At 48.5% G+C, this 17,745-nt stretch overlaps 1 protein-coding gene across 2 annotated transcripts in view; it reads left to right on the top strand.

The window, feature by feature from the left end:
- The window catches only part of ATP2B4 (ATPase plasma membrane Ca2+ transporting 4), a 92,615-nt gene that overhangs the window by 36,322 nt on the left and 38,548 nt on the right, over positions 1 to 17,745 (top strand). For both annotated transcript variants that reach the window (XM_024751135.1, XM_024751136.1), the window contains exon 2: positions 7,445 to 8,106. In XM_024751135.1, coding sequence (XP_024606903.1) covers positions 7,914 to 8,106 — 193 coding nt within the window. In that variant the 5' untranslated portion in view covers positions 7,445 to 7,913. The remainder of the gene's footprint in view (positions 1 to 7,444; positions 8,107 to 17,745) is intronic.

The following is a 17,745-nucleotide window of genomic DNA, read 5'->3' as shown; positions in this document are numbered from 1 at the left end:
CCAGCGCTCCTTTCATTAGACAACAGACCTAGATGGCACTATTGCTCCCACCTGAAGTCACCTCTTGTCCTCCTGAATCAGCTGAAGGAGGGGGAGGTTGCTGTTCCATCCTCTACATTTTTTTTTAGCTCTAGCTTGCTGTGAACATTTCCTCAACACTCCTTGAGTCACAGGAGTCCGCGGAGGTGACCCGGACCAGTATGACTCATACTATTTGGAAAAGAGGGTATATTCCCTATGGCTCTAGGCTCAAGGGACTGTCCGTTTTCATCTTGATCTATTGATGCTATTATTAGGATGAATGCAGGGGGGTGACAATGCCCCACTAGACACACGCCAGCTTCAGTTTCCCAACCCATGCTGTGAAGCTTCCTGTCTTCATCTTGATGGTTCCTGGAGTCTCTGAGAGGGGCCGGATCAACAGGCCAGATGATCAGGAAGAGACTGTCATCAGCCTTGGGTCAATTCTTGGTATCACTGTTGAGAGAAGGCTGTGCTATCTATGGGCCTGACCTTCTCCCTGCCCTCTGAAGGCATCTGGCCAGAACTGATAAGTTTTGTCCTCATTGTCATTCCACATCTTAGACAGTACAGCCCCTCCAGGCTTCAGCATCACAGTTTGTTTTATTTTTTTCGGACCTCAGGTACAGACTATTGAGTCAATCATACTGTGGATTCACGGCCCAGTATTATCGTTGGTCCGTGCAAGGCCCTTCCTGTGCTCACTGTTTCCCCATATCCCATGTCTTTTCCCTTCCTTGCCTAGGAGCAGCATTCTCATGTGTTAATATGTATCTTTTTGTTTAAATACATCCCTTAAAATTTATAGTTTCGCTTTAGATGCATGTGTTTTTAACTTTTGTTAAAGCATCTTTTTTACCCCCACTAAGCACTATTTTTAAGATAGCAATATTGTTGTGTGTATATCTGATCTGTCTTTCTAACTGTTGCATAATATCCCCTCTTATCTAGCTCACAATTTTTTTTTTTTTTTGCGTACACGGGCCTCTCACTGCTGTGGCCTCTCCCGTTGCGGAGCACAGGCTCCGGACGCGCAGGCTCAGCGGCCATGGCTCACGGGCCCAGCCGCTCCGCGGCATGTGGGATCTTCCCGGGCCAGGGCACGAACCCGTGTCCCCTTCATCGGCAGGCGGACTCCCAACCACTGCGCCACCAGGGAAGCCCACTAAGCACTATTTTTTTTTGTTGTTTTGTTTTTGGTTTTGTTTTCTTTTTGCGGTACACGGGTCTTTCACTGCTGTGGTCTCTCCCGTTGCGGAGCACAGGCTCCGGACGTGCAGGTTCAGCGGCCATGGCTCACGGGCCCAGCCGCTCAGTGGCATGGGGGATCTTCCTGGCCCGTGGCACGAACCCGGGTCCCCTGCGTCGGCAGGGAGACTCTCAACCACTGCGCCACCAGGGAAGCCCAGCACTATTTTTAAGATAGCAGTATTGTTGTATGTATATCTGATCTGTCTTTCTAACTGTTGCATAATATCCCCTCTTATCTAGCTCACATACTTTACCTGGCCATCACTGGGAGAGGGGATCCCAGGTTGCCTTCAACTCTCTGTCACCGCAAATAACGCCCCAGTGAACATCCTTACACATGCCCTTTTCTGAACCTGTGTGAGAATTTCTTTGGGAGATGTACCCACTTGATGACTGGATCCAGGGGATGCGTAGACTTAGTTCGGTCAGGTACCAGGTGGCTCCAAGGAGGAGGGGAAATTCTGGATCCCTGAGACCCAGGGGTTGAGGGCAAGACATTTTCTCCAGATGGATGCTTTGATTCTAGCACTGCATTTCTGCTGCTGAGTTGAAGAAGACATTCTCAGGGTAGCAGACTTGGGGAGGGGGAGGGTAAGGGAGGGACCCTCATGTATACCACCTCCTAACCAGCAAGTGATGTTTTCTCTTTAGGAAGGGAGTACCCACCAGAACCCAAATCCTAGGGGCTGGCTGAGAATTAGCATCGCGTTCCAAGAGCAGGACCAGAAGCACAGGCTCCAGTGTGCCCTGCTGTAGTCAGTACAGAGGCGTGGTTTGGTGCCTCAGCCGTCACTTGGCTTCCTGGCACCGGCACGGCTATTGCTGATGAAGACAGGTGGTGCCGCCCACTACCTGATCTTTAGCCAACATCCTTTGCCTCTGACCTTCTTCCCATATGCCTCCAAAGGGCCTCAGTAGACTGAAGGAAGGTATGTGCGCAGGTCTGCTCTGCAAGTCAGCAGGCATTAGGGGAGCAATTAGGGCAGGGCGGACATGGGGAGGGAAAGAGAACCTGGAACCACGATGAGGATGGCTGCTACACCCAAGTGGTGGGAACTAGCGCGGGTGGGCTAGACTCTGGGTTATGGGAATAAGGGGCCTGTAATGAGGAGGGAGCAGAGCAGCCTTCGTGTAGAATTTAGACTTTCAGAGAGAAGGGCCAACCAGGGATGTTTTCGCGCTGGGCAGCCTGCCATGTTCAGGTGCTTGCCAGCTTTCTTGAAAGCCCCTCTAAGAGGTATGACAGTGCCGAGAAAAGGAGTGAAGCTTAAGACACTGTAGGTAATGGCCGAGGAACTGCCCCCGCTGGAGAAAGGAGGGAGAGAATCTAGAGCCAGGGCTCTCCGTGCCTCTCCCCAGTCCCTACAGGCTGCAAGGCCCTGGGTGTGAGAAGAGGAGTGGAGGGAGCCCTCAGCCCCACTCCTTCAGTCTCTAGGTGGGAAGTGGATATACTTGGAATCATGCCAATCCAGAGCTAAGGGCATTCTGGCTGGGGGGGATACGTATGTGTGGGGGTGGGGATGGAGTGGGGAGTGTCTGCCCCTCACAAGCTGTAGCTCTACCCCTACGCCTGCCCTGATGTGTTGTAGAGGCTTCAGGGGTTGTGGGCCAGGGACAGATAGATAGGTTTCCGTGGGCCTTCTGATCAAGCTGTAGGAAGTAAATCTGTAGCTTTTTTTTCATTTTTCTTATGGGATTGTCCTTGTACTTGAGGCAGGGTGGCTTTGGATTCAGACTAAGACACAGATCCTGGTTCTCTGAATCTCTATTTCCCTGCTATAAAATGGGATGCCCTCCTTATAGGGCTGTTAGTGAAGATTCAGTGAGACAATATGTGGAATAATGATAAATAACTACTATGTATGAACCAACCACTACATATCAGCTGCTGTGCTAGGCTGCTGCCTATACACTACACCGCGTGTGCGCGTGTGCGTGAGTTTACATGTACGATTTCTCTTGGGGAAGTGTGGGCTTGAAGCAGGTTTCATATTTCAGTTTGGTGCATGCTAAGGTGGGCCCAGCCTACTCCTGTGCCACCCCCCTCCCCACCCGCACAAGGTCTTCCCTCCTTGGCACTGACGCTCCAAACACAGCATCTCCGAGTGCTACCAACTCACTTCTGAGCGGAGGCTCCCAGCCCAGCGAAGAGGGCAGGGCATGAGAGTCCGCTCCACTGGACAGCCCCTGCCTGCAGCCCGGAAGCCAGAGTTGAGCATAGCTACTTGTTATTCCAGGCAAGTCTGGCTGCAGTGCTGCACCAGCCTGAAGCCCTAGGCCCCTGGCCCCTCCTGTTTCCTTTCTCCTCTTTCCATTCACACTTCATTTCCCATGCATCACGCCAGATTCAATAGGAGCTTTTGGCAGGGGAGATTCAGGGGGTGGGTTCCTTTCAGATTCTCAGAATACCCTACTCCCTACATAGGGAGTTACCCTTTTTCCTCATAGCCTGGGGATGCACCCCAGGAAAGTTAAGAGTAAGGGATTTCTTGACAAAATTGGAGGAAACAGTGTCTGACTGTTGTTTATGGTTTGGTGACTTAAGGCATGAGGTTTTTGTCTCTGGCAGCTCCTCAGTTTAGAACTTGCTAGGGAGCTTAGCTGCATATTGAGTCATCAGGAAATATAGGATGGTCTGCTTCTCAGGTATGTGTAGGAACAGGAGGGGGTCTCTTTCACCCTCGTTGCCTGGGATGTGATGTAGTTGATTCTGAAAGGGAAAGAGCAGGTGTAAGAGTCAGCATTTCCTCCAAGTGGTTATGTGTGTTCTCTGTATCCCAGAGCTGCCTACTTTTTAAAGGACTTACATTTGTCAGAAAATGGGGAGGTCCAGACTTGAAGGAAGGAGTAAGGTACAACAAAAAGAGGACCAGGCAGTCAAGGCCACTGACTTGCCAAAGAACAAATCACTTTTTATGTCTTTGGACCTCAGCGTCTTCATCTGTAAGGTGGGAGTCACAGCTGTCCTGCCTAAAATTGATATGACAGTCCTTTTACATGTCACTGCAAGGTGTAGAACAGATGTTACAGAACTTTAGGAGGGAAAAAATTAAAATGATTTAATGATCATATAAGTAGTATGATTTCTTGCCCCCGCAGGAAGGGATGAGAGTTTGCTCTTCCATCCCATCATCATTAAGCTGGCAAAATGCTAGAAACGGGGAGTGAGAACATACCTCACCCAGGAGGCCCTGAGCCGAATGACTAATCCTGACCTGACAAGAGGTGGTACCTCCCTGGCATCTGAGCATTGCATCTGAGGCTGAGCCTGTGTGAGCATTTACATACTATTCTTTGCCAGTTGCCTAATAAGGTTAGGGGCTAGGCAAGCTCAGCCGAGAGCTCTTATTCTAGGAGCTCAGAGAGGAGTATCGACACCAGCTATGCCTCTGGATTCTGGAAGAACTTTTCGCGGAGAGCCCAACTTGAGAAAGGGTCCCGAATGGGCACCGTCCCTGTGACTTTGTGCCAGCAGCTCAGTGCTTGACCTACATGTGTGTCTCTAGAGCAACCTGAAGCAGACAAACCTCATTCTTTTCTGCGTGTCCCATGTGTTCTAATCTTAAGTGACCTTTTCTCATTGGTTGTCTGTGTGAGTGGAAGAATCTCTCCTCTTTGATCTCTTCAGACTGCCACTACTTCTCTGGAGATCCGAGGCTGCATTGCCTAGTGGTTATAGCAAATGGTTATAACCTAGCTAATGGTTACTGCTAATGAAGCTGCCTTGGAATTTTCCATTCTTTTGGTGGTGTGGGAGTTCCCCCTGGCAAGGAAAGATGGAGGGGCACATGGAAATTATTGCTCTTCTGCTTAAAGGGCTAGATAAAAAAAGTTCACTAAGATCAAATTAAGCTTTTTCTCATCACTTGAGTGTCCTATACTGGACACTGGTCATCTTTCATCTAAGATTTCAAAGCACTATTTCTATTTATAATCCCTTCCCTTTATCACTTTCTTAGGATGGTGTGAAAAGGTAGGGCTGATTCTTCCCCCAGATAAAGATGGGAGGAGCTGAGCCCTAAGAAAACTGAGCACTAAGAAGGCCAAGCGACTTGCCCGAGGGGTACCTGGGAAGATGGTGAATCTGGTTCTGAATCTACTACTGGTTATTCGACCAAAAGAATTAGCTGAATGCCCGCTCTGTGCAGGTGCTTATCTAGGCACCGGAGAGAAAGCAGTGAAGAAGACACGTGAAAAATCTCTGCCTTCATAGAACAAACATGGCAGTGGGTAGAGAGTAAAAAAAAGTAAAATCTTCTGATTTCCAGTTAAGCTCTCAATCAGCACTGTCCTCAACATTCCTCTTGAAAGGTTAAGGGGTTCAACTTAAGGGTCAGCTGGGCTTCTTGCTGCTACAGCCCTTCCCACTGCTTCCAGACTTGGAGAAGAAGGTGAACTGGAGAGAAAAGTCTGTGCTACTGCCTATCCCTATGCCAGTATGATTGAAGAGAGTTTGACACTCTGCCTCAGGTTCTCTCCAGACCTCCTTGTTCCCCAGGATTCTCTGATGACATCTAAAAAGAAAGGGAATATGATGTTTAAAAAACGATAGCAACAACAACAAAACAAAAAACCCTGCTTGCGTAACCCTTTGTAAGTCAGAGTAGCTCTAAAAATTTTATACTAGAAGGAGGAGGCAGAGGGCAGACTGGGAGAGGGAGGGGTTTAACCACCTCCATCCCAGTGGAACCTGCCGGGGACAGGATTGATTACAATTAGCAGGAACTTTGGCCACATGTGATTTCTGGAAAATTAATTGATAAAAGAGTCAAGTCCTTATCTGATGGTCCTTGTGCTCCTTCGTTCACCTTCTAGAAGCAAGGATGTCATCCATTTGTTAGAGAGGGGCTGGGCCCAGAGCGTTCGGGTGCTGTGTTCAGGGAGAGCCCCTTCACATTTAAATAGCCAATGTGTGGCAGTCCTCCTGCATGCCACACAGCAGCGCCTTTCTGACGCCGAGAACGGGGCTCAGGATAAGACTTTTCACCTTCATCCTCCCTGTTCTCACCTGTACATACTCCTGACCCTCTCTCCCTAGTGAGCACGTGTAAGAGGTAACACATGCCTTCCTGAGGGGAGAAATGCCGGTTTGAGACCCTCTGGTGTCACTCACACGCAGACTAACTTCGCTCCCCTACTCACCTTGTTGTGGCCCTAGGCTCTATCTGAATCAGTAGCTGTCGTGTTCCTGCCACCCCAGAGGAACTTTAACACTCATAGGCTTCAAACTCACTATCTTTCCTCCTCAGAGGTCCTTCTGTCCCCTTTATGTAAAAAGGTTCCACCCTGTATCGCCTACTGACAGAGCATTTTACTCATCCTTTCCCCCCAAAAGCTTTTTGGAGCAGCGGGGGGCTTAGCTCCTGATCTACTGACACCTGCGGCATCCTGAGGAATTTCTCTACAGCATCAGGCTGAGTATTCTGAGGGGCTGCAGAGGACTGGGCCTCTTCTACCAGGTTGTCCTCCTGGTTTGTAAATGTGTGTGTTAGGAGTAGGGGAGGGTGCAAGGTATGGGGGAGGGTGGCAGACTGGCAGGCCACCCTCCGGATCACTCTGGTCTGGACTCCTTTTCTGACCTCTTCTCACCTCTTAGAAGTAAGGTCAGACTAAAAGATTCTGTAGCAGGCCCCTCAAATAGACAGGGAGTGCATTAGAACAATTAGAGGTCATAACTTTTTTTTTTTTTTTTTTTTTTTTTTTTGCAGTACGCGGGCCTCTCACTGCTGTGGCCTCTCCCGTTGCGGAGCACAGGCTCTGGACGCGCAGGCTCAGCGGCCATGGCTCACGGGCCCAGCCGCTCTGCGGCATGTGGGATCCTCCCGGACCAGGGCACGAACCCGCGTCCCCTGCGTCGGCAGGCGGACTCTCAACCACTACGCCACCAGGGAAGCCCCATAACCTTTTATTTCCAATTTTCTGAAGTTGTAGGATTTGTGTTACGTGGTTTGGAAGAGGTGAGGTATGAAGACTGGGGTGTATCTGAAATTATTGGAGTCTACAGGCTGCTGGGGCCTCCCAGGGAGGAAGGGGCCTCAGCTATCAGTTCAGCTCAGACATCAACTGTCACCTAAACCCTGTGCTAGAATGAGTACCTCTTGCCCTTGCAGATGCTGGATCTCCATGCTGCTCTAATTGTTTCTTTTTGTCTATCTTTGAATCTTTATTCCAGAGATCCTGTTGTCATCGGTATCCAGGGAACCCTCCTCTTCCTCCTCCTCCTGCCACCTCTCTACCACTGCAGTCGCTGGTTGTTGCTAAGGTTGCCTCCATGGTAACATGCACATCCTGTTTACACCTCCATCTGTGCAAGTTGGTCTAAGCTAGGAACCTACCTACCCTGGACAACCACTTCCATCACCACCTGGGGACACCAATCATCGTGACACGTGGTCCAGTTCCACTCAGTTCCCCCATTCTCTTCCTCCTCCTACTGCCAAGCTTCATACCCAGAAAAGGATCTGGGCTACAGGTTGCTACTCTGAAGCTTATTGCACAAGACATAGTCGATCTATTTCCCATCTGGGCTCCCAGTGAAGCAAAAAGTAAGAAGAAGTGAGGCAGAGAGGCACGAGACCCTGATCAGTGGAAGGGAAATTTCACATTTTCTCTGCTTGAGGGGCTTGGTAACATCAGGCAAAATGACAAACCCAACAGAGCACGCCTTGCCAGCCAACTCGATAATTGAGAGCCATGAAGGGGAATTTGGCTGCACGGTAATGGACCTGAGGAAGCTCATGGAGCTGCGTTCAACTGATGCAATAAACCAGATCAATGTCCGCTATGGAGGAGTAATGAATCTCTGCAGTAGACTGAAAACCAACCCGGTGGAAGGTAAAGGCCGTACCAGGGGTGGGGAGTTGGAGGAAGGTGGCTAGTGTTCAAATATATTATTTTCCCAACTTCTAGAGAAGGAACATTTCTGGAGACCTTGCTGGTATATCTGTGTCTGGTGGGTAAAGTATAGTATCTGAAGCGCTGAAAGGAGGTGCGGCTATGGAGAGAAATGTCATTTCTTTCCCAGAGATGATGTTGAGTGACTGTGGTATTCTCTGAAGATCATTCTTTCCTCCTTTTTCTGTATCAATGTACAGAAGATCTCTATTTTATAAATGTTTATGTTAGAGATGCTTTTATCAGTAATCAAGTCCCTTATTCTGTATCAGTCTTTGATTGCAAAGGTTGAAGATATAATTCTTCCCCACACTGATCTTACAGTGTAATATGAAGAAAAGTGGGTGAGTCCATCTACCTAATGTAGCACTTCTCTATGGTACACAGTTACAAACGGAATGGTAAGTCATAATGTAGAGAGTTGTACCCACCATATCTTTGGATTACTCACTCTGTTTTCTTTCAGGGAATTATTGATGACTTTTTCAACCCTGTCCTATGCACTTTTAGTATAGTTGTTCTTAATCTATTCTTAAAAGAAAATGAGGGCTTCCCTGGTGGCGCAGTGGTTGAGAGTCCACCTGCCGATGCAGGGGACACGGGTTCGTGCCCCGGTCCGGGAAGATCCCACATGCCGCGGAGCGGCTGGGCCCGTGAGCCATGGCCGCTGAGCCTGCGCGTCCGGAGCCTGTGCTCCGCAACGGGAGAGGCCACAGCAGTGAGAGGCCCGCGTACCGCAAAAAAAAAAAAAATTACTTCTACCATTTACTAGCTGAATAGCATTGAACAATTTCCTCAGCCTCCCTAAATAAACATCATTTTCTTCTTTGAAAATGATGTCAGTACCTAGGCTGCAGAGTTATTGGAATTAAATAATGTAACGTTGTATACAATGCCTACACTTATAATGGGTGTTCAGTAAATTAGTCGTCTCACATTAAAGTGGAGTCCACGTGTCTGAAGATATTTGCCAGAATATGAGTGCCTATGGAGTGCAATGTGTTTTTACATCTGGAGAGGCTGCTGCAGCCTGCATGCAACCACTGTCCATTTTCTCCATTCACCTGTTGATGTCAAAAAGCCTGGTTAAGATGGCAGTGCTTAGTTGCTTTCATGTGGCTTAGCAAAGGCCTTCTGTTTAGTATCTAATGACTGCCGTTTGGATAACGCCTACTTCTTGTCAGCTAGATTTCTTTATTCTGCCACTTTCACGGTGGCATTGACCTTAAAGAGAGGGTATTCCTATTATGTTTAACTGAGATACTGCAATACTTTCGAAACATTCATCAGAATTTAAGCAGGATCTTTCTTTTTCCCTTCCTCTTCTGTTCTTATCCCTTGGGTCAGTTGTTTCTCTCACAAAGTGAAACTCAGAAGTCCAAATAAGCTGGAACCTAAGAAACTCCTAAGAGCAGGGTCCACACTTTCCTCCCGATTTTCCAAACCCTTTCTCATAGCTGTTACTGTTAACTTCCTGATTCCCAGAGAGCTCTTCCATTCCCAAAGGCCAGCATATATATTGTACTTTAATCTCAACATCAGATATCAAATGCTTAGATTCTTTCCCAGTCCTGGTTTCAGACCTGTGGTTGAAAGTCACCCTCTGATGTCAGGTGCCTCTGTTGCTACAAACCCTGGCCATGTCTATATCCCAGTACCCCTACCATTGTCACAGTTGTCCACTGCCATTCTCCTGCTTCCTTAGATCACAAATATGTATCCTGATTTATTTCAATATTACGACTCACCCATAGGGCTGGTCCTGGAGCTGGGGAGGCAGGGTGTCAGAAAATAACTTTTCCATGAGTAATTTCTAGCCCCCAGTGCCAACAATGACCCCCTCATATGTGAGAAGAGCAAAGGGATAGGAAAAGGAGACACAGAAGAGCTATGACACAGGAGTCTCTCCCCAGACAGGGATGGTGCTGAGTGGTTTGGTTGGACAGGCTGAGAAAAGAGCATCAATATCTAGGTGCCATTAAAAAAACAGCCTGTTCACAAAAGACTGCTCTGAGGTGCCTGACAGCCTAGCATAGCTGTGCGAGGCCCCTGCATGCTAATAATAAGAATAAAGAAATTTTCCCGGTGTTAGAATTCTGCTGATTGGAAACCAAGGTGAAGTAAGATAGGGGAGATTGGTTCGTAGAACATAACTCTTCCCCTTTATTTTCTGTTGGATTGATAGTATCTTTAGTATAGATTGATAGATTGTTTTATTTTATTTATTTATTTTTTTTTTTTTTTGCGGTACGCGGGCCTCTCACTGCTGTGGCCTCTCCCGTTGCGGAGCACAGGCTCCGGACGCGCAGGCTCCACGGCATGTGGGATCTTCCCGGACCGGGGCACGAACCCGTGTCCCCTGCATCGGCAGGCGGACTCTCAACCACTGCTCCACCAGGGAAGCCCGGTAGATTATTTTAAACCATAGCTACTAAGGGGTCTTATGGAACTTGGAGTTTATAACATTTCAAACACTAACATGTTTTTTTTTATTGTCTCACTCGCTCGCTCTTGCTCATAACAGACCAAAAGGTTTAAATGACTTGCCTAAAGTCTTACCACAGGGTAGAACTCGATGGAATAATTCATGTTTTCTGATTCACAGTCCATTAATGTTCTCCTGCCCCTTTGGCTAGAGCAGCAATATGGAGAATCTCAGAATCACAGATAATTTTGCAATTTGTTTTGTATTCTAATGCCTGATAAAATGTCTAACAGTGACCCAATGCTAATGTGAGTTTAATATTGGCTTGCGTTCCTTGATTACAATGGCTAGTTGGAACAAGAGGAGATGCCCCAGTGGCCAAGCGTTGGTTACATTCGAGATGACGTGGAGGTGCTCAGCCTCCATGGCATTCAGCAACGACCAGACACAAGGCTGAGTGTGAGCAAAAAAGGGAAGGAAAGTTGGGGAAGCAAAAAGGGGTGGGGGAGACGTGAAAGACGACACATGCTTTCATCTAAGCCACTAAAGAGTTCAGCCTTCATGGCCATGTTAAAGAAAGGCAAAGAGGCAGAGGTGAGGCTCTAGTTCCTGGATAAGTGGTGGTTGTGTTGCCTGAGGTTTATCAGTAGGGAAAACCTGAGCGTTTCGCGCCAATGGAATCTGTTTAGTTTGCTTGCTTCTTTTCTCATTCCAATTTCTTTATCCCCCCTCTTTCTATTGCCTCTTCTTTCCCCATTACATCCCAGCCCCAGCCAATCTCTCCAATCCCCAGAGAGCTGAGCATTTTGGGTGCTACCCCCTAGAAGATAGCCTTTTATCTTCTGATCAGTTTTCCATGCCATCTCCTGGCTTCCAAGAGCAAGAGAAACCTTTGTGAGTCTGGAATGAGAATTACCCGTGGCTTAAGGGGAAGAAAGAAGAGGTATTTTTCCTTAGTCTCAGTCTCCCTTTGTGTGCAGGAAGCAGAGAGGATCCTAGTTGAGAGATTCTCTGGGCTAGATAGAAAGTTGTATGAATTCTTCTTCTCCATAGAACTTTTCCACATTGGTCCTCAGCTGTGTTACCCTTTTTAGGAGGAAGAATGACGTTTTCTGAGGAGGAGCTAGGCCAACGGTTAGGGGGGAGGTCTGGGCCCAGATGAGAAAGGGCAGAGAAGGGGAGCCTTGACTAAACAATGAGTCATTACCTGTGGACTTCTTTCGGAAGGCTAAAGACTATTTATGTTGAATTTGGATCTAGAAGAATGTTGGTGGGAATTTCTGTCTCATGTTCCCTCTGTACCCTGCTATTCCTTTCCGCCTCTGCAGAGTTGAGGGTGTGACAGTGGGATACAGAGGGTTTCTAATTTCTTGTCAACCACGTTAAACAAATATTTAATGTCCAGCAGGTGCTGGGGACAAAACGGTGAACACGACAGGGACAGTTCTTGCTTCCATAAAGCTTACAGGCAATAAGAGGATACACAAAAATTAAGGCAATTTCAGAAATATTGTCGTAGTGCTATGATGGTGTTATGGGAGCACACAGTACAGGGACCTAAGCTGAGGGGATTGTAGGGAAGGAAAAGGGGGCCTAGGAGTCAGAGGTAGGATTCCTCCATCGTGTGATTGCCTGGGGAAGCTCTGGCCTGGCCATGCTCTGCGGTCATTGCTACCACTTAGTAAATGCTCCTGGCATAAGATGCAAGCATCTTTGCCTTGCCTAATAACTGAGCACCTGCTAGGTTTTGGGAGCTGAGATTCTTTGGGGAGTAAACAGCAGGAGGGGGAAAGAATCTGTTTTCAGACAGCGCAAACTTTGATTTTGGTTCATTAACTGCAGGATTTAGGTTAATATCTCCTGCCACCTTAAGGTCTCTGGGGTTTAGCTGTGTTCCTGTTGCCATGCCTTTTGAGGTCAGTGGCATGTTCTACCAAGAACTATCCATTTTCCCGTAAGCTGGGACATACTGGGATTGGGCTCTTCCTCAGTGTAGGAGATTGAAATTTCCAGTAGCATTGTCAATCTGAAAGAAAATTGCACACGTAGCCCCAATAAATGTTCACCTACAGTACTTCTAACACCAATATTATTTACATAGTAGGATCTACAAGAAATAGAAATGGATGAAGTAATATAAAAAGTTCCAGGGCTTCCCTGGTGGCGCAGTGGTTGAGAATCTGTCTGCTAATGCAGGGAACACGGGTTCGAGCCCTGGTCTGGGGGGAATCCCACATGCCACGGAGCAACTAGGCCCGTGAGCCACAACTACTGAGCCTGCGCGTTTGGAGCCTCTGATCTGCAAGAAGAGAGGCCGCGATAGTGAGAGGCCCGCGCACCGCGATGAAGAGTGGCCCCCACTTGCCACAACTAGAGAAAGCCCTCGCACAGAAACGAAGACCCAACACAGCAAAAATAAATAAATAAATAAATAAATCTATGTTCTTAAAAAAAAAAAAAAAAAAAGTTCCAGTACCTTTCCCACGCTCTAACGGATGAATGCATGCCCCCCATTTAGAGGCCACTGCTTTAGAGAATGTTGATGTTGCAGGGGATGTAAAGAAATGGGCAAGTGGATATGGGATGGAACGGATATGAGAAGAAGATGGGCAACTGGCTTCTCTGAGATTTTCCTCCCTATCTGTAGGGCTTATAGTCTGTTTTAGAAAATCCACTTTTAGGAGTCCATCAATTTCAACTTAGAAGCATAGCCAAGCTACCTCTCTTTCCTCATGCCCTCTGCCCCATAGCCATCACCTGGAAGATGCCAAATAAATTATCCTAAAAGCAATTCATGTGGGCGTGACTGCTGAGAATAACAATCTGTGGTCCTCTCTACCCATCACGCTTTGGGCAGACATATTAAGTTTAAGGTATGACAGAGACTCATGCCAAAAGAATATCTTAGAGGGAGGAGAAGGGGTAGAGATGGGCAAACCAGCTCAAACAGCCAGAGAGCAGCTACACTGTGATGTGAGTAGCTGTGAAATATTTAGTACTTGGCAGAGGGGTGGGAAAGGTTTTCACAAAACCTGGGGAAGCAGCATCAACAGTGGGATGGTAGATGATTGAGAAAGACAGGAGAGAAAAAGTGCCCTCCCTTAGTCCCTCCTCCCCCTGCAGGGAATTCCACGTTGCATCCTGGGAGTTCCCTGTCTGGTTTGAGTTATATGCCTAGGGCTGAATTAGGCCAACCGTGCGTGACAGCTATGGGCCTGCTCTTTCCCAGGCCAGCCCCACGCTCTGTGAATTCTTTTCTATTCAGCTCCTCCTTGCCCAAAACAAAAAGTTTTGTTTTGCTTTAAACCTTCTTGTCGTTGCCTTGCACTGAACCATCAGCTAGGGGGAGGAAGAAAGATAGCATTCCCTCCTTAGCTGAGGCAGACGTTGCATCCACCCTTGGAAGTGGAGCTTTCGCTCTTTGTATTTAGCTCTGAGGTGTGAGTACTGGGGGGTGTGACACCGGAGGGGAGTGTGTGCATGCAGCGTGGGAGAGGGCGGCCGAGCAGAGGGTGAGGAGGGCGCTCTAACCTAGGGCAGGGCTTTAGGATGGCGAGTGAGAAAGGGGCATTCTTCTCAAAGTCCATCATCCTCTTGTTGTGACCTTAGGGAGACTGCCTTCTCTCTGGGGGCTGGAAGGCCAGCAGGTACAGAGCACATCTCCAAGCTGTGGGTGTGTTAAGCTAGAGATGCAGAAGCAGGGAAACAGCTCTGAATCCTCGGAGGAGTGGCAGTGGGTTAGCAGCAGTAGCTGGCTGAAGCCTGTCAGTCCTTATGTTGATTTTAGGCTACTCTTCCCTCTTGCCCCCTAATCCAGGGTTTTTAAGGTAGGATTTGAAAGGTGTTCTGTTGTCTGTTCTTACATACCAAATAGGATTGCCTTCAAATCAACCCAGAGAAACCTCTCCCTTATACTATTTTTGTAGGAGAAGATTCTGCTGTCCCATTGGCAAGGTATCATAACTCAGACAGCTGGGAAGTCCCTCATGATGTCTAACCTAGCCCCACCCTTTCTGGGCCTGGGCTGGCTCTGATAAGGGGTGCCTCTGCCAACAGTCCTCGGCCTCCTAGGGAAGCTGGCCCTGGTCCTTCCCTGCTGGAGCCAGGCCACTGAGGGCTGGGCCTCTGCTTCTCCTCCCAAGCCCTGGGTCCCTGCACAGGCTCATAGCAGACACAGATTTTCCACTGCTGCTTATGCCGTCTCCCACCAGCCTGGGCAGGGCTGTGTAATTCCCCAGCGTGGGGTGGGGGCAATGACTTCACAGACTGACATTCTTGTCACCTCTCCTAGCTCATGTGTTAAGTCTGGTTCTTCGGGCCAGATGTATTCCCGATTTGGGTAGGATTTTCTCTCTTATGTTCTTGGGGACAAGGTTTCTTCTCGTTTTCTTGGTGTATTTTTAGGGGAAACCCTTTTCCAGTGTTTCCAGCATTTTCTCCCTGCCAAGTCTTCCTTCCCCTCTTCGGGAAGCGGTATATTTTAGAAGCAACTGTGGAGATAAGGGACTAAAACCCCCTCCTGGGCTGGACAAGTATTTATGTGAAATCACAGCTGCTGAGATCAAGGCCTGAGAGCCTCTTGGGGGCAGGAAGAATGGGAATGGAAAGCCCAAAATTGGGGATTGGCCGAGCTCCCAGTCCCACATGGCTTTCCTGTGCCATGCCACATGTCAGAGAGGATTCCCAAGGCTACTAGGCTGACAGCCCCAAACTGCCCCTGCCTGCCACAGGGCATGCTGGGAACTTGGGCAGCCACTTGACTTCTTAAGGTAGCTATTGTAAGAGCGTAGGGTGACTTAAGGTGGAGCAGAGAGATGAGAGAAAATGGCAAAAGGGAAGTAAATGTGTGACTTTGAGGGCATCTAAGTGCGAGCAAGGCCTGACCTTTTTTGTTTTCCACAGCCTGTCTTGTTTCATTTGCTTCGGTCCAAAAAAAGCCAGTAATGAACCTTTTATTGAATACAAAATTCATAGATGAGACTCTGACAGCCCTGGTGTTACCATCCCTGAGGACGGGAAAAGATGGGACTAATTCACCCCGGTTGTAAATAAAGAGTGGGAACGGGACTGATTTGCCTAGAGGTGTAGAGAAAAGCAGCATGTGGGCCTGCCCTGAGGTAAATAAAGGAGGGTGGGTGACCAACCATCCCTGTTTGCCTGGGGCTGAGGGGCCGTCCCAGGAGGCAGGAGCTCCAGTGCTAAAACCTGGAAAGCCCTAGACAAACCAGGACAAGCTAGTCACGCCAGAATGAAGCCTCAGCTGAGTGCGGCTCCCTCCACACCCCAGCCCCACTGTGTGTAGGTTGGCATCCAGCTGCTTCCTGTAGAGCGGTATAGACTGCCGCGTACTTACTTGAGCAGTTAGAAAACCTCTCCAGGCCACAGTTTGCTTATATGTGAGGTGGGGTTAATAGCAGCTACTACATAGGGCTTTGCAGTGTTTCAGTGAGAAGACACAGATGTGCCTGGTGAAGCATCTGGCACAATTGTAATCGCTTCACTGTTCACAATCTTATTTATTACTCACTCGTGCAGTTCATTCAATCAATTTGTGTGCACACTGCGTGTCCAGCACTGTTCTAGACCCAAGGAGCAAAGACAAAAATCCTGCCCTTGTGGGGGGGGATAGACAAGCGTAGGATAAGTATAGAATCTGTTCTGAGAGAAGACCTGTAGAGGGAAACAGTTAAGCAGGATAAGGGGATCAAACGTGCTAGGGGCAGAAAAGTCTGTGTTAAATACGGGGGTCAGGGTGGGCCTCACGAGGAAGGTGGCGTTTGTGCAAAGACCTGAAGGAGCCCTACCTAGTGAAGAGGAATCTGAGAAAGGAAACGTGTGCAGGGGCCCTGAAAAAGAAACGTGTCTAGTGCGTGCAGAGAATGGCAGGAAGGCTAGCTTGATGGCGTCTCAGTGAACAAGGGGAAAATGGTAGGAGTTAAGGGGTGGGGGGCTGGGGGCTCATAAAGGGGGCTTGGCTTATAGGCCATTGTAATGTCTTCTGTATCCAGTTTCATTCCAAATAAAAGGCACCAGAGGATTCTGGGTAGATGAGTGTCATCGGTTGGGCTGTAAGAGATCATTCTGGAAAGAGAAGAGACTGAGAACAGAAGGGCAAGGGTGGAAGCAGCAGGCCAGTTAGACAGATCGCAGTGGTCCAGGCGAGAGACGACCGTGACTCAGACCAGGATGGGAGCTGTGGAAAATGAGAAGTGAGGGAAACTTGGATATATTTTGAAGATAGAGCTGACAGATTCCCTGACTAAACGGATATAGTGGATAAGAGGGAGAGAGAGAGAGAAGAGTCAAGGGTGATTGTGAGGCATTAATATGAGAGCAGGGAGAGGCAGGGCTACCTCAGATGGGGTGCTTTTAGCGAGACTGTTCTTGTTGTGTTGACGCCATTTTGGCCTTCATTAGATTTATTGGGATGTCCCTTGATGATAACCTCTAATATCTGATGTCTTGATTTGCCCTCACCCTTGTTAAGGAGGGAATAACATCTCCTCCCTTTACATTGTGAATCCTGCTTTCTTGAGAAACATCCTAGGTAGGTTAACAAATTAGCAGAACTCCTATTTCCCTCCAGCAAGCCTGGCCGTCCAGCCCAGCAGTTCCAAGTTGGCACAGACTTGCTATCTCAGGTCCCTGAGAGGAAGAACCAGCAAGGCCCTGTCCCCTGGCAACTCTGCCTCTGCCTGCCTGGGGGTCAAGATGCCCTGCCCAGAAACACTCCTTTCCCAGGCCCTGGATTTTCTTTCCTGCTGAGAACTGACTTCTCAGAGTGGTAGAGGCAGGGATTCTCTGGCAGGCAGCCCAGCTTGCTTCTAGCGCTTTGGTCAAACCCGCTCCCCTGCAGAGCTCTGCTGTGCCTCTCAGCTTTCCAGCCAGGGTGGTGCTTTCGGGCCCAAGGAGGCAGGAGGCCCTGGATAAGAGCATCAGGTGCCACTTCCCCTGTTTCCCTCTCCTGAGCACTGGCAAGAGAAAGTGGTCTGCAGTCCTCACTCCACAATCGTGGGTGCCAGTTCACACCCCCACTTTACCTCCAGGCGGGGTCCCCAGGTAGATTTCAAGTACCTCTCCTGATGGTTTTTGTTTTTAGGGTGGAGAAATGGACCCCGCAAACAGTACTCCCTTGAGTACCTATTTTCCCATTT

This window comes from Neophocaena asiaeorientalis, unplaced genomic scaffold, assembly GCF_003031525.2.
Source record: "Neophocaena asiaeorientalis asiaeorientalis breed wild unplaced genomic scaffold, Neophocaena_asiaeorientalis_V1.1 scaffold67, whole genome shotgun sequence".
In the NCBI taxonomy this organism is placed as follows: Eukaryota; Metazoa; Chordata; class Mammalia; order Artiodactyla; family Phocoenidae; genus Neophocaena; species Neophocaena asiaeorientalis.
The sequence above is the reverse complement of the archived record's forward strand: the minus strand, read 5'-3'. Positions and strand labels throughout refer to the sequence as shown.